Source organism: Cetorhinus maximus, chromosome 8, assembly GCF_964194155.1.
Source record: "Cetorhinus maximus chromosome 8, sCetMax3.hap1.1, whole genome shotgun sequence".
Lineage (NCBI taxonomy): Eukaryota > Metazoa > Chordata > Chondrichthyes > Lamniformes > Cetorhinidae > Cetorhinus > Cetorhinus maximus.
The window spans coordinates 62,984,212-63,000,461 of NC_135886.1; the positions used below are offsets into that span (position 1 = coordinate 62,984,212).

Genomic DNA, 16,250 nt, shown 5'->3' on the forward strand with positions numbered 1-16,250 from the left:
ACTTTATTCATAAAATATCGGAAAGGACATTACAAAATATTTCTAAAACAAAAACAAAAATACCTGGAAAAACTCAGCAGGTCTGACAGCGTCTGCGGAGAGGAACACAGTTAACGATTCGTGTCTGTATGACTCTTCAACAGAACTAAGGAAAAATAGAAAGGGGGCGAAATATAAGCTGGTTTAAGGGTGGGTGCGACAAGTAGAGCTGGATAGAGGTCCAGTGATAGGTAGCCAAAAGATGTCAAAGACAAAAGGACAAAGAGGTGTTGGAGGTGGTAATATTATCTAAGGAATGTGCTAATAGGTGACATTAAGGATAGAAAGCAGGACGAGCAAGGTACAGATAGCCCTAGTGGGGGTGGGGTGGGGGGAAGGGATCGAAATAGGCTAAAAGGTAGAGATAAATTAATGGATAGAAATACATTTAAAAATAATGGAAATAGGTGGGAAAAGAAAAATCTATATAAATTATTGGAAAAAACGGGTATCGGAAAGGGGGTGGGGATGGAGTAGAGAGTTCATGATCTAAAATTGTGGAACTCAATATTCAGTCCGGAAGGAAATGAGTGGAGTAATTTTTAAACAGAACAAATTCCTTTTGTGAGGTAGGAATTGTTTGAAGCCATGTATCTGTCTCGACTAGCGAGAGCAGCTATCTGAAATTCAGGCACACAGAACCCATAATATTCCAACCAGTGTGTCTGAGTAAGAACTACCTTTTGTAATTCATATTCATGGGAATGTTACAGCAAAACCACCCCAGTAGCACGTGATCTTTCACGGTTTTGATTGTCATTGGATAGTTTGCAGGAACCTCCCCAATGACTTTGTCAAGCTTTTATTTAATCTATTCACTGTGGCTACTCTCTCCGTGTGAGCGCCGTACTGAGCCGGTCACTCTGGACTCAGATGTTAACAAAACGAGAACTTTACTGATAGACTCTCCGCAGTCAAGGAAGCAGCGCAGGTAAGAATCGAGGAATGAAACAAAGTGCAGTTGTCAAAATTCAGGGCAAATTATATTCAACAGGTTTAAACAGAATTACAGCACAACATTAAACATTGTAGTAGCGTGTTTCGCTCTGTCAGTCTCCTTTTACTGTCAAGCTGTGGCTGTATTCAAAACACGAAAGTTACTAAAAGCAAGTTTAATATTCAGGGTGCTACAAAACGGCGAGTGAAAGTGAAACTTACAAGAGAAATAAACTGCAGGAAATGACGAGTCATGTGCCTATTAGTTTAGTACAATACAACAACAGGATGCAGACAGTGCTCGGTCCAAGTAGTGTAAGAGGGGAAACTGAACAGCTCTGTTTATTTTTCTTAGTGTTTGCAAGAAGGACAAATCACTTCATGTTCTGTCTTTCCTTCTCTGCAGAGCTGATTTAAACTTTGGAATAAATGAGAAATTATTGTTTGATATTACTGCATGAATGCTCAACACAATATTCCTCTGTTAGTTTTTTAAAATAAAACATTTATTTTCAATGGTTTAAAAATGGCCACTCTCTTTCTTTCATGGGTAAACAGAGTTACTGAATTCTGACCACATTTGTCTGTCAAAAAGACCACAGCAAATCACTGACACTGCCCATCCTCCCAGGTCTCACGGACAGCTGTCAATCAAAATCATCAGCCCATCTGTTACAAGACTGAATCCATGTCAGATCACTTTGTACTAGCACAGCCCCACTCAGGAAAAAAAAATCCTTGATCCTTGCCAACTGCGACACATCTCCAATCTGCCCTCCCCTCTTTTCCTCCAAATCCTTAAATGTTGTTGTCTCCCAATCCGTGCCCGTCTTTCCTGGACATCCATGTTTGAATCCCTCCAACCAGGACTCTGCCTGTGCCACATTACCTGAAACACTTCCGTCACACGTAACGTCCTATGGGGACTGAGAAAGGTAATCTCTCCCTCTTCACCCTTGTACTTGGCTGCAGCCTTTAACCGTGCTAACTACACCACCCTCCTGCAACACTTCAGCCATCCAGCTGGCTGGGATGTCCTCACCTGGTTCTATTCTTATAAAGTGTAGGCAGAGATTCAGCTTCTGTGGCTTCTCATTGCACTCCTGCATAGTTACCCTTGGAGTCACCCAAGAATCTATCCTTCCGCTTCACCCCCACCCAGCTGATTCTTCACAAAGAGTCCTGACTCCTCGCATAAGTTTATTTCGTAGAAATACAGCAAAGGAAGCACACATATGAACATACAAATGAACATATGAATTAGGAGCAGGAGTAGGCCACTGAGCCCCTCGAGCCTGCCCTGTCATTCAGTAAGATCATGGCTGATCTAACTGTGTCCTCAACTTCACATTCCTGCCTACCCCCGATAGCCTTTCACCCCCTTGCTTATCAAGAATCTATCTAGCCCTGCCTTAAAAATATTCAAAGACTTTGCTTCCCTGGCCTTTTGAGGAGGAGAGTTCCAAAGACACTCAAGCCTCTGAGAGAAAAAAAAATTCTCCTCATCTCTGTCTTAAATGGGCAACCCTTTATTTTTAAACAGTTAGCCCTAGTCTAGATTCTTCCACAAGAGGAAGCATCCTTTCCATATCTATCAAGACTCCTCAGGATCGTATATGTTTCAATCAAGTCGCCTCTTACTCTTCTAAACTCCAGCAGATACAAGCCTACCCTGTCCAACCTTCCCTCATAAGACAACCTGCCCATTCCTGGTATTCGTCTAGTAAACCTTCTCTGAACTGCTTCCAATGCATTTACATCCTTCCTTAAATAAGGAAACCAAGACTGAACACAGTACTCCAGGTGTGGTCTCAGCAATGCCCTGTATAACTGAAGCATAACCTCCCTACTTTTGTATTGCATTCCCTCACAATAAATGATAACATTCTATAAACATTCCTAATTACTTGCTGTACCTGCATACTAACCTTTTGCAATTCATGCACGAGGACAGCCAGATCCCTCTGCATCTCATCACTCTGCAATCTCTCACCATTTACATAATATGCTTCTTTTTTATTTTTCCTGAACAGTTTCACATTTTCACACAATATACTCCATTTTCCAGATCTTTGCCCACTCAATTAACTTATCTACATCCCTTTGTAGCCTCCATATGTCTTCTTCACACTTACTTTCCTACCTATCTTTGTGTTGTAAGCAAATTTAGCAACCATGCCTTCAGTCCCTTCATACAAGTCATTTATATAAATTGTAAAACATCGAGGCCCCAGCACTGATCCCAGTGGCATGCTACTTGTTACATCTTGCCAACCAGAAAATGACCCATTATGCCCACTCTCTGTTTCCTGTTAGCTAGCCAATCTTCTATCCATGCCAATATGTTACCCCCATACCATGAGCTTTTAATTTTCGCAATAATCTTTGATGTAGAGCCTTGTCAAAGCATTGAGGCAAAGCATTGAGTTGGTATTAAGGAGTCACATGAAAAGCATGGTCCAGTCACTGGATGCGTCATTGGCATGGAGGAAACTCCTGTTCAGCAATGCATTGACAGAAGAAATGTAATAAGGGAGCCCAAGAACGAGTTGAGACAGGACAAACTGAACAGTACAGGTCAGATTTTGCTGGAGTGGGGCATTGCACAGCATGAGTAGGTTTTAAACATTTTTTGCTTGCAATGTTGCTCAAGCTGCAAGATGATAACAGCTTGATCTGACCTTGGTGAATAACAGGACAGTGTAACCCCTAACCATTGAGATTCAAGGATTGAAAATGAAGCGAATGAGCAGAGAAGGATGTTAAATTAAGTGAGGTGAATGTTAAATATTAAATAAGGTTCAGAAAGAAGAGGGAAATAGTGGATCAAAAGGCAGGAAAAAGAAAGAATTTAGAACAACTTGGCATTTAATCCCTCTTACAATTCACAATCTGAGCGAAAGAGACACTGCACAATTGATTACCTTCACCATGGCTGATCTTTGACTTCAACTCACTTTTCCGTTCTATCCCTTGATTCCCCAAACATCCCAAAAACTTATTAGTCTCTACTACTCCAAACAATGTCCTCTTGATCTTTGCCTTACTATTTATAGTGTATTTACATGAGTATAGAGGTTGATCCAACTCAAGAAGCAGGGCAAACCTATTTGAAGCAATAAGAGAACTCGGAGAGATGAAAGATCCAGTAATATCAATGTCAGACAGTGAAGACATACTCTTCATCCCAGTCAGGATAATTCATCAAAACCCATAAAGCACGTTAGTTGCTCAATCTGAAACAAAAACAAAAATAGCTGGAAAAGCTCTGCTGGTCTGACAGCATCTGCGGAGAGGAACACCGTTATCGCTTCGAGTCCATGTGACTCTTCAGCAGAACGCTCAATCAGTTCAATTGTTGTTATGCTGTTGTTCATTCTGTTGCTGCAGAGACAAAATCAGAATGTTATTGCTTTCTATACAATAACATTGTGGAGGCAGTATGAAAGTCTCACAATGCTCAACACCATCTCTATCTAATGTTACCGTCGAGGTGAAAATGAAGCAGAGCTCATGTTGAAGCCCCTTTCATTAAGATCCAGGGTTCATATTCCTTCTGTTTCAGGGGTCGGGGTGGGGAGGGGGGTGGGGGCGGCAGTGGGTGGGAAGTATATAAATCCCATTCCTTTTTATCTGTAGTTGCTCTAAATTCAGTCACCTGACTGCTCACTCACTTCTTCAACCTGTTTAAATTGCCCCTAGTTGTCCTTCAATTGTACGCTAAATTCACCCCGACCTGTATGGAACCTATTCCCTCAACTCACCTACTTTCCAATTTCAAATACAAACACAGATAATACTGATGCTGGCAGTACTCGCAGGGCACAGATATATACACATTATAATGCAACCCACATTGATACAGAAATATTAAATATAAATATGAGAAATTAGGTGTATTAAGTTGTCACTACTTAGTTACAATTCCCAGACAGAGAATTCCCAGATGCACAAATCTCACTCTGCTGAAGTCTCCCTCTCCTGATGAGCCAGGGTAGAACCCCTCAGGACCTGAAACATTGTCTATCCTTAGTCTCATTATTTTTTCATGAACATTTTAAACTTCCATTCAGCCATAAAGTTCTTCCTTTGATTTGCTTTTAATTTTCACCCTAACTCCTGATACTTTACTCTCTATTGTAAAGACCAAGGGAGCATTTAGCAAATCAGCCATTTCCTGATTTTCAGTTGTAATTTGATAATTGACAATTAACAACTTCATGAAGATCATGATAGCTGAAGCATGAGTTGCCATTTTCACAAGGCTAATAGTGCAAATCAGCAGCAACGTGTGGCAATTTGCAATGGAGTATCTCCCTCACCACAGGACACTGGCCAATTTGCACAATAATAAGGTCGAGTGTCATTCAGACAACGTTGGACAGGACTTTTAATTCAGCCTGCGGACGCGATCGGTGCGTCTGAGATCGGCCGGGGACCGAACCATCGCCCGAGATTTGCCCCAAACCCGATTTCACGCTGGCTAGCCAATTAAAAACCAGCCAGCGTGAAGCACGTGCTGAAATGCTCATCTCTGCCAGGGTGTGGGCAGGAGGAGAGCAGGCGCTGAAGTAGGCGTGGGCAGAGGCAAGCGTGGAATGAAAGCTCCCTGAAGGCAGAGAACTGCCGAAGGGGGAGCTGAAGACTTAAACATATAAAATAAATATTTTAATATCAGAACAAAAATGTCTAATCATCACAAACAGTCACCTGAACGTATACATTGTAAAAATTCTGACCATATATTTTTTAAAAAGTTTAATAATGGAAACCTCATCCCGCCATTGAATGAGGTTTCATAAAAAATGCAAGTGCCGCCTGGCTGATTCGCCCGTCCACCAACCATGAGTTTGGACAGACCACGAGGAACCAGGCAAATTACTTTAATGGGCTTCATTGCCCTCTTAATTGAAAGGATGTGCACCTGCCGACCGGAATATCGCGCGAACGCGGGTTGACATCAGGACACTCGTCCGACATCATCAGGCGTTATTTTACACTCAAGCGGGCTGGGTGTGCACCCTGATGTTGACCTGAAAATCCTGCCCATTATTTTTACTCCAAAATCTGGTCCCACATTTTCCATTTCCACTCAGCTTGTCCTCTCTGTGTTCCACATCAGGTGCTACTTCCCCGAAATATTGAGGAGGAAACATGATAATCTTCACATCCCATTCCATTCCTTCTCTCCCAGTCTGACTTAGTGATGATGTAAAAAGCTCTGCTAGGTATCTTCTAGCTTCTTACACCTGCTCTCACCCTGATTAAGGATGATTCCTCACACTAGTCTTGTCCTTTATCTGATGTTAAATAAAGTGCTGCTCCTCACACTCTCTACTTTCCTCTGAAAGGAGAAAACCAAACACAACGAAGGAGTGACATCAGTGGAGGAGCCACAAGCCTCTGCCCTCTCCCCCTTTCTGAGGTGGAAGCTCTGGAATCGCTGGACAGTCACACGGAGAAAGCAGCGGGAGACTGAGAAGTAGGATGGGAGGTGCCAGCTCCAGGTTAGTCAAGAAACTCCTCATATTGTATCTCTTCAGTTCCTTCTGTTACAGCACACCCTGTCATTGCAATACATTACCATTGCTCAATTTCATCACGTGTAGTAAGAATGTACTGAACAATTCATGTATCTCCATTAACCCCTCCTTCAGCCCTTCAGCAGAGGAGAAGAAGCCTCAAGAACCAGGGCCCTCAGATTGGGCTTCATCCAACCCTCACTTTACCAAACACATCAATACACATGAGCCTCGCAAACAATAAGTGAGAGACACCCACTAGGGAAGGCTCAGTCAGACTGAGGGCAAACCACATGGTAGTTCACAGGCTGGTGAAGAGAAACTTGGGGTGGTAGATGAGGGTGTAGTTGCTGCTGTCTGGAGAGACAGGAGATAATTGCCCTTAACTGTGGCACCTCTGGAACAATATTTAAGGTATCAATATCTAAAAAGGAACAAAGACAAATTAACAGCTCATTAATTTAGTTGCTCACTGTGGGACTTTCTGTGTATAAATCAGCTACATGACAACAGTGATTGCTTCGCAAAAGTAATGAATTCAATGTTAAGTGTGTGAGGACATTTTGAGGATGCAACAATGTGCTGCATAAATATAAATTCTTTTGGACTGGTGAAAATCATGTAAAATGTTTCCTTTCAGAGATCAAACAGCTGAACCTTCAAAATATTCATTCTTCAGTGAGGAAGAACTGAAGAGCCTGAAATCTGATTATGAAACAGGTGGGTTGGAAAAGGTAACCCCGCTGATCCAGAGTAAGGTAAAAGAGCTGGACAATACAGAGCTTAACATTGCAGTGACAGGAGAAACAGGTGCAGGGAAATCCACCTTCATCAATGCGATGAGAGAACTTCTGAGCGGTGATGAGGGAGCAGCTGAAACTGGTACCACAGAAATCACAATGGAACCAACCGGATACAAACATCCCAACCTGCCAAATGTTAAATTGTGGGATCTGCCAGGAATTGGAACGAAAAGATTCCCAGCGGATAAATACCTGAGAGAAATGAAATTTAAAAGATATGATTTCTTCATCATTATCTCACACTGTCGATTCACAGAAAATGACGTGAAACTCGCTAAAGGGATTAAACGTCTGGGGAAGAATTTCTACTTCATTCGATCTAAAATTGATAATGATCTCAGATCAATGAGAAAGGAAAGGAGGAAATTTAATGAAGAAGAAGAACTGGAAAAGATCAGGAGTCATTGTGTCAGGAGCCTGGAAGAGGCGGAAATCCAATCACCCAGTGTTTTCCTGATATCAAACTTTGATCTAAATCTGTATGATTTTAATCTGCTAAATGCAGCTCTAGAAGATGATCTCCCGAGTATAAAGAAAAGTGTGTACATACTGGCCCTTCCAAACCTAAATTTGGAAATTGTACAGAGAAAAAAGGAAGTGCTAAAGAAACGAGTCTGGATGTTGGCAGCGCTTTCCGGGGCACTGGGAGCAGTGCCAGTTCCTGGATTCTCCCTTGGTTGTGACATTGGGATACTGATTGGCGGAATAATATATTTCCGTAAATGTCTGTGTCTGGATGATGCCTCTCTTCAAAGACTGGCCAATAGGGCAGGGAAACCTGTGGAAGATTTGAAAGCAGTGGTGAAAACTCCCCTAGTGGGTGAAATTACTCCTGATATAATAAACAGATTAAGTTGGGGTGTCGCTGCTGTTGCCATATCAGCTCTTGAGCTCGCTCTTGACATCATCCCGGTCATTGGATCCATCTTTGGAGCAGGATCATCATTTCTTATGACCTACAAACTGCTGAGTGGTGCACTGGATGATCTTACGGAGAATGCACAGAGAGTGGTGAAGGCTGCATTTGACACTGATTAAAATGACCCGGACCAAACATCAATCCAGTGAGTCAATGCTGTAGTTGATATATTAAAGGGGTCTGATACTGAACATTGCAGGCTACTCTACCATATTCCCTTTTACTGAATTCAATTCTGGAATTATTCCTGATCCATTTCAAGGAAGTGTTTTCATGGTACAGTGTTCAGTGAAAGGTTTCGTCTGGGTGTAATCTGCGGAGAGAAATCAAAGGGTGGGAATTTTAAAACAGCCCACCCAATATCACACACACACACTGCACCCGGGTGACTCCCTTCATGAAACACAGTACCAAGGAAATCTCTCCTGTTCCTAGAATTATAGAATCGTCAAGCACAGTATATGGCCATTCAGCCCATTGTGCCTATAGCCAGAAATGCCTGTGTTGTTCAATGATAATGATGGATTCAGTTGCCATGTCCGGACCCTTCTCTGTGGTGTTCCTGTTTGATTCACAGCAAGAATATCATTACTGAAATGGACTTCTCTCGGTTTACAGTGAAGACAACCCCACTGGGAGTATGTATTTCGTTCACTTTGTGACAGTAATTTTTTAAATTGGCCACTGCTTCCACCCTCATGTGTATCAGTCACATCAAGATTTATACCTGATAGGTGACTAGGTTACCAGTGCAGTCTTACTTCCAGCACACCCTGATCAAAATACAGACTTATTTCCAGTAACCCCATTTTCCAATGCTATTAAACCATTAGCCGCTTTCACCTTACATCCCTCTCGATCCTGGCTTGAGAATCATTGCTTCATCATCCAGTCTGTCTGAAAATGAATCAATTCTCTACAGTTCCAATAAATTGCGTTTTATCCGAGAAACAGCAGAATCTGAGAATGAGACAGTAAAGAAGAGGGATCAGGATCAGACTGTAGCCTGGCAGTGGGAATACAGACTCACCGTCATATATACCATTCGTCATATAGAGTCATCCTGACTGTCTCTCATACAGACCATCCCTCAAAGAGAACATCCCTCATAGAGAGTAAAGAACAGAATTATTTTTACTTCTAATCTCCAACTGTACAGTAAAACAAATTAAAGTATAGAATAATACGTTATACAAGTACAATTTTGGGATAACCTTGTAATTGTTTCTAGTTGGTAAGGGACAATTCGTATTGGGGGAATATCAGCAACTCTGGTTATTAGAGAATTTGGCTTGGTAGACTGCTGGATAAACACAAAGTTTGCTGTACTTTTTGTCACCAAACAGCATTAGTGCTTGATCATCAGTGGCTGACTGTACAGTAGCAGATCTTGGAGATGGTGGTTTGGGAGTTATGAGCGTGGAGGTTTGTACCACAATGACAACCACTTACCTCCATCCAATGGCAGAGAACATTACACAACCACTTCAACTCCATTGAGGAGCAATGCCTTATGAGGCTGTGATTGGCCATAGACACTGCGACTGGGGTTTGTGTCCTTCTGTATCCTCCAAAGCGACCAGTACCTTCCAGATACCCAATGGTGATATCACCGGCACCTGTCATTATGTGGCCAACACATTGATCAGGAGAGTGAGTGAAACTCTGTGTCAGAATGATGGCCGACACCTCAGTTCCAGCTGGCTGGGAAGAGGGAGAGGAAAATGATCTGGAAGAAACAGCAGCAGAAGATCAGTTACTGCAGGAGGAGAGGTGTGGGAATGTGTTACATCAACTCACTGGAACCTTGTGTGCTGCAGTATCAGTGATATGAACAATGGATTGATGTCATTGATGTGATATATGGTATTTTTAATCTATAATTGGCTTTACTGTGATTCTGCTCGAAAAATTGAATTTAATGAACATATCTGCATATGTAGAAATTCTTCTTAATCAATAATTGCACCTCTGGAAACTTTTCGATGCTAAAGACTTGAAAGAACCTTTTGCCCTATTAATTGCAAACTTACGCTGCTCTGTAAATTTCAGGACTAATGGTAATCTAACCAAGTGAAACTGGTGAACAATGTAATTGTAACACAAATTTGAAAATGACTGGCATTTTTTGCTCAGGTGAAATATATTGTATCTCACTGCTTTGGAAAACAAGTGTTTTGGGGAATGGTATCTTGAAACAAATTCTACTGACTGGACATTGCTGTTGTGACACCACTGTGTCAACTCAGGCAGATAATGTTCACACGCCAGGTAATGGATACAATAAATAATCAACTCTTCATCTTGAAGATTGTGCTGAGTATTTATTTGTCACGAGCTACAATGAAGCAGGATTAGACGACCATGGGCAATGCTGGAAGAATTGAACAGGAAGTTGTCAGCGAAGGTGACTTGGACATGGTTACTTTAAAGGAAGTGCGTAACCTCAAGGTCTGGGCTGGAATTATACTTGCAAAAAGCTGATATTACTGGAGACAGGGGAGGCAGAGGCATTGTGGTATTGTCACTGGACTAATAACCCAGAGACCCAGGGTAATACTCTGGGGACCCAGTTCAAATCTCAAGACAGCAGATGGGGAAATTGGAATCCAATAAAAATGTGTAATTAAGAAGATTGAAATCAGTGTCGTAAAAACCTATCTGGTTCACTAATGCCCTTTAGGGAAGGAAATCTGCTGTCCTTAGCTGGTCTGGCCTACATGTGACTCCAGACCCACCAACAGTGTGGTTGACTCTTAAATGCCCTCTAGACAAGAGCAATTAGGGATTGGGCAGTAAATGCTGGCCTAGCCAGTGATGCCCACATCGCATGAACAAATAAAAGAAAACCCTACTCACTGATGCTCAGTTTGGGTTCAGCAAGGGCCACTCAGCTCCTGACCCCACGTTACAGCCTTGTTTTAAATATGGACAAAAGAACTGAATTCCTATAGTGAGGTGTGAGTGACTGGCCTTGACATCAAGACAGCATTTGACAGACTGTGGTGCCAAGGAGCCCTAGCAAAACTGGAGTCAATGTGAATCAGGGGAAAAACTCTCCACTGGTCAGAGTCATACCTAGCACAAAGCAGGATGGTTGTGGTTGTTGGAGGTCAATCATTTCAGTTCCAGGACAGCACTGCAGGACTTTCTCAGTGTAGTAACCTAGGCCCAACCATCTTCAGCTGCTTTGTCAATGAACTTCCTTCCATCGTAAGGGGATTGTGGATGTTCACTGATGATTTCGTGATGTTCAGCACCATTCGCGAATGCTCAGATACTGAAGCAGTCAATGTCTGAATACAGCAAGACCTGGACAATATCCAGACTTGGGCTGACAAGTGGCAAGTAACATTCGTGCCACACAAGTTTCAAGCAATGACCATCTCCAACAAGAGAGAATCCAACCATTGTCCCTTGATTTTCAGTGGTATTACCATTGCTGAATTCCCCACTATCAACATCCTGAGGCGGGGGGTTACCATTGACCAGAAACTGAAGTGGACTAGCCATAGAAATACAGTGGCTACAAAAGCAGATCAAAGGCTCAGAATCCTGTGGTGAGTGACTCACCTCCTGACTCCCCAAAGCCTGTCCACCATCTACAAAGCACAAGTCAGGAGTGTGCTGGAATACTCTCTACTTGCCTGGGAGAGTTCAGCTCCAACAACACCCAAGAAGCTTGACACCATCCAGAACAAAACATCAATTTGATTGGCACCACATCCACAAACATTCACTCCCTCCACCACCCATATGCAGTGTGTACCGTCTACAAGATGCACTGCAGGAACACACCAAGGCTCCTTAGACAGCACCTACCAAATGCATGAACACTACCATCTAGAAGGACAAGGGCAGCAGATAGATGGGAACACCATAAACTGGAAGTTCTCCTCCAAGCCACTCACCCTCCTGACTTGGAAATACATCACTGTTCCTTCACTGTCGCTGGGTCAAAATCCTGGAACTCCCTCCCTAACAGCACTGTGGGTTTACCTACACCACATGGACTGCAGCAGTTCAAGAAGGCAGCTCACTACCACCTTCTCAAGGGCAATTAGGAATGGGCAATAAATGCTGGCCTAGCCAGTGACTACCACACCCCGTGAATGAATTGAAAAAATGGGGCCAGATGACATTGGGTTTTGTGCGTGATGTCACACATGAACGCGTTTTTGTATGATGGATGGCGAGCTAGATGGTGACTTTGCTTACCATCTGAGAAAGCTCAATGAAAGGCCAATCAAGGCTCTTTAAAATTTAATTGACAAGGATTTTTTATGCATTACATCATTTTAGAGGCATGCATGGGCCACACAAGAGTCAGAACATAGGCAGTGTTAAAAGTGCGGCCATGAGATAGCAGCTGCAGGGGTGTACAGAGCTTGAACTTGTGAATTTTGGGCTTTTGATTGACTGAGCGCAATAGGAAAAGCTGTCAGTGGCTCACTTAGGCCAACTTGAGAAAATGATTCTCCCGGCAAGGTCATTTTTGGAGAGGTTTCTAAGAGAGTGTTGGGACTGCAGAGTCTCTCTGCACCTATTGGAAGCGTGCCCCATTACATAGCCAGCATTCAGGTGGCATGGGTATCGCCCATCCCAGCAGAGGCTTGTTCAGTGAGGAGGAGAACCAGAGAAGGACAGTGAGGCAGGGAAATGACCATGGACAACAGTAACCTACTGGCTGCTTGCAGGGGCAGCCTCGTGATGGAGAAGGGGCAGAAGGGCACAGAGGGGACTGGGCACAAATTCCTGTTGGGAGATGTGGCTTCCCAGAGGAGAAAGCGTACCAGCAGTGGAAAACCTTACCCCAGTTGTTGGAGCACCATTGTCTCTGAAGACTGCCTGCCCCAAGAGACTGTGACAGTTCTGTGTGACATGATGGCAATGGAGGTGAACTCCCATTGGTCATCCAATGCTGATGGCTCTCAAGGTCACAGTTACCCTGAATTTCTACACCACAGGCTCACTCCAGTGGGTCACTGGAGACATGTGCAGCGTGTCCCAATCAACTGCACATCACTCCTCATCAAGTTTGTAAACAATTCGGGCTGACGGGCTGAGAAAGCCAGAGGCTTCTGTGCCAGGGCTGGGTTCCTCCATGTTCAAGAAATGATTGACGACATTCATGTAGCCAACAAGGCTTGTGTAGGCCAGTCAGGGGTCTTCATTAATTGGAAGGATTTCACTCCCTCAATGTCCAACTCGTCTCTTACCTCTGTCATGGTTCCTGTAACTCTGCTTTTTTCATATTCGCTCATGGATGTGGGTGTCACTGACGAGACAGCATTTATTGCCCATCTCTAATTGCCCCTGAGAAGGTGGTGGTGAGCTGCCTTCTTGAACCACTGCAGCCCATGTGCTGCAGGGACACCTACATTGTGCTCACTATCCTGGGTGCAGTCAAGATGCCGACATTCTCCAGCGCTACGGGGTGCCGTTCCTTTATAGTCACCAACACAGCTATCAGGATGGATACTCACTGCCAGAGGATATCCACAGATATGATGGCTGAAGATGCTGGTGAGGAACCCGAGGACTAAGGCAGAGGAAGTCTACATCTAAACCACGCAACCATTGGTCTCTTCAAAGTGAGACTTTGATGCCCTGGCCAATCGGGTTGTGCCATTCGGTATGTCCCAGCAACCGCCTCCCAGTTAGTGACAGTGTGCTCCAGGTGTGCTTCCGCAACCAGGGTCTCCACTCTGAACAACCTGGCACTGCAGAGGGGGAGGTCCTAGCTGTGAAAGACATACTGGAATGCAAAGATTCCTCAGATGAGGAAGGTGAGGAGGAAACCAAAAAGGAGCCGCAGCATCCTGACTGCCTGGAGGGCTGCAAGTTATAAACGCCAGGGAGGCTGAGGAAACTCTTCCACTGAGAGCTTCTCCTCAACTCCACCACATCAGCCATCTAGTTCACTAAAGATCCACATTCCGGGCTCACTGCAGCCACTCGCATATGCTCGAAACCCAAACCCTCTCACCCATTAACACCTGGTGCTCCTGCACTGAGCACACACACCATGGCCGATGTCAATTAGCCCCTGGGTTACCACATCTCTCCCATACATCTCATCATGGCCACGTTCACTGCGATTACAGAGTCATAAATTAATATTGACATTTAATGAAGTCTCACTGAAACATTCGACATGACACAAAACCTGATCACACACCCATGAAGCCCAAGGGCAGTTATAGTGCTTTCTTAAATCACTTACATGTGCTCCAATGCGGTGCTCCCCCTTCAGCTGAGAAGGAGCCAGGCTGCTAACCAAGTTGCCCTGACACCTGGGATGATCTTGACGACTGTCCTCTGGCTGCCTCAGGCCCAGAGGGCACCAGCAGAGGGCTTTGCACAGTCACAGGAGTTTCCTGTTTTGTCATGGCTCTCTGAGGTTCTGGTGTCACTGAGAGAACCACTGAGAGGAGTATCCAACACCCCTTCCACCATTGCAAGGCACATTTACACCTCGCTGCTTATCTAAGAGGGGCGATCTCTGGTGGTGGCTCCGGATGTCTTGTCTCCCTCTCACCTTGCCACTGGTCACATGTGCTCACTGACAAGGTGATGGGGTGGATGTCTTCATGCATCTCCAGCTGACACTGACTGGTCTGCTGACTGTGGATCTCCATGAGAGTCATCAAAGTCTCGATGGGGCGGAGGCCAAGCACGCAAACGAGAGGGAAATGGCAGTGTTCAAGGCCTGGATGGGCTTCTCCAGTGTCCAAGCCAGGGCACACACACCCTCTCCAGCAGGAGTTCACACTATCCACGCTGCACTTGCAGCACCTGCTACCTCGTGGGGGTGGGCCTGGGGGGTTTCTGCATCACAGGAGTTTCTTCTTTACTCACGGCTCCAGATCATCATCAGCCTGGGGTTCAGCATCGGGCCTGGTCTCCCACACTGTGAGAGGCCTGACTGCTGGCCTGACGCTCATGCAGCGCTTGAACCAGGAGATGAATCTATAGCTCCCCGCATACCGACCGACGTGACAGTATCTGAGCTGGTGGAGAGTGTGGGGTAAGGATGGGACGGTACACCCACTGAGACCCTCTCCTCCTCCCCAGAGTTGGACAGGTGACCCCGGAGATGTCAGCTGCCTGTTGCATTCCAGAGATAAGCCCACAGCGTCGGCTGCAGCTCACACATCGCTCTGCTACTTGGAAGGTGCGACCACCCCTCATGCGTGCCAGTTCCTCCCCCCAGGCCCATTACCAGAGGGGCTCACTCTCCTCCACAAGGTGTTCCAGCCTCACTGCCAGCAATGGAGCAGCCTCCATGGTAGCCAGCCAGCTGCAGTGCCCCTTCCTCCATGGGTATCAGAATGGCAATCAGGGGCACACTGCCAACAGTCCGTGTCCTCTCTAGCATCCTGGGCACCCTTATCCTGTGGAGACACATGACAATGCTTGCTCAGACTATAGAGACCACAATGTACAATCGCTCCACACACTTCCTGCAGCCTCTGGGGTCAGTGTCCTGCATGTGTCAGTCTGCCACCCAGCAGCAGCCTTCCCTGGGTCAGCTGTGGCAGGCTTACAACCCCCAGACAGAACTGCAGCCATTCCCTCCATCTTCGAGGCTTCCATTGCCCAATACCCACACCAACAGACTTACTCATTTACTGTCACTCCTCGGGAGACTGAGGTTTGTCACTCATCCTGATTGCGAGGAGAAGGTCATTGATCCACTGCTGGCACTAGATCTAGGTCCTCCGGACAGCTGCTGACCTCTTCCGCTACCTCCTTGCTTAGGCCATCGAAGTGGCCTCCTCCTTCAGTCTCTAGTACCTCCTGCCTTGCCCCAGCAGCCTGGAAGAGGACATGCAGTGGGTCACCGCTGAACCGTGGGGGTCACCTGAGTTCTTCCTCGGCCATGGCCACAAGCGAGTCCCATTGGGTTCAGAGGGGTGTCTGTGTGCCAACTTGGCAGCTGGAGGCAGCAAGTCAGGTGAGGGGGTGGTCCAAGGAGTCTGAAGGGTGGTCTCTCAAGCAATTTTCTTTTTTTTAAATTCATTCATA

General features: G+C 45.1%; 2 protein-coding genes across 2 annotated transcripts in view; one reads left to right on the forward strand and one right to left on the reverse strand.

Annotated features, from left to right (window-relative positions):
- LOC144683679 (uncharacterized) overlaps window positions 1–16,250 on the reverse strand; it is a 124,680-nt gene that overhangs the window by 7,586 nt on the left and 100,844 nt on the right. The gene's annotated exons all lie outside the window — the stretch shown is intronic.
- LOC144683678 (interferon-inducible GTPase 5-like) lies at window positions 810–10,528 on the forward strand. Its single transcript, XM_078546937.1, has 2 exons — window positions 810–970; window positions 7,138–10,528. The coding sequence occupies exons 1-2, from the start codon at window positions 825–827 to the stop codon at window positions 8,336–8,338; spliced, it is 1,347 nt and encodes a 448-aa protein (XP_078403063.1). The 5' UTR covers window positions 810–824; the 3' UTR covers window positions 8,339–10,528.

Bases quoted from the DNA above. Each gene is read 5' to 3' on its own strand.
- LOC144683678 (XM_078546937.1), top strand. From the start codon at position 825: ATGACTTTGTCAAGCTTTTATTTAATCTATTCACTGTGGCTACTCTCT. The intron at 971-7,137 runs GTAAGAATCGAG...GTTTCCTTTCAG, and splicing joins CAGTCAAGGAAGCAGCGCAG to AGATCAAACAGCTGAACCTT.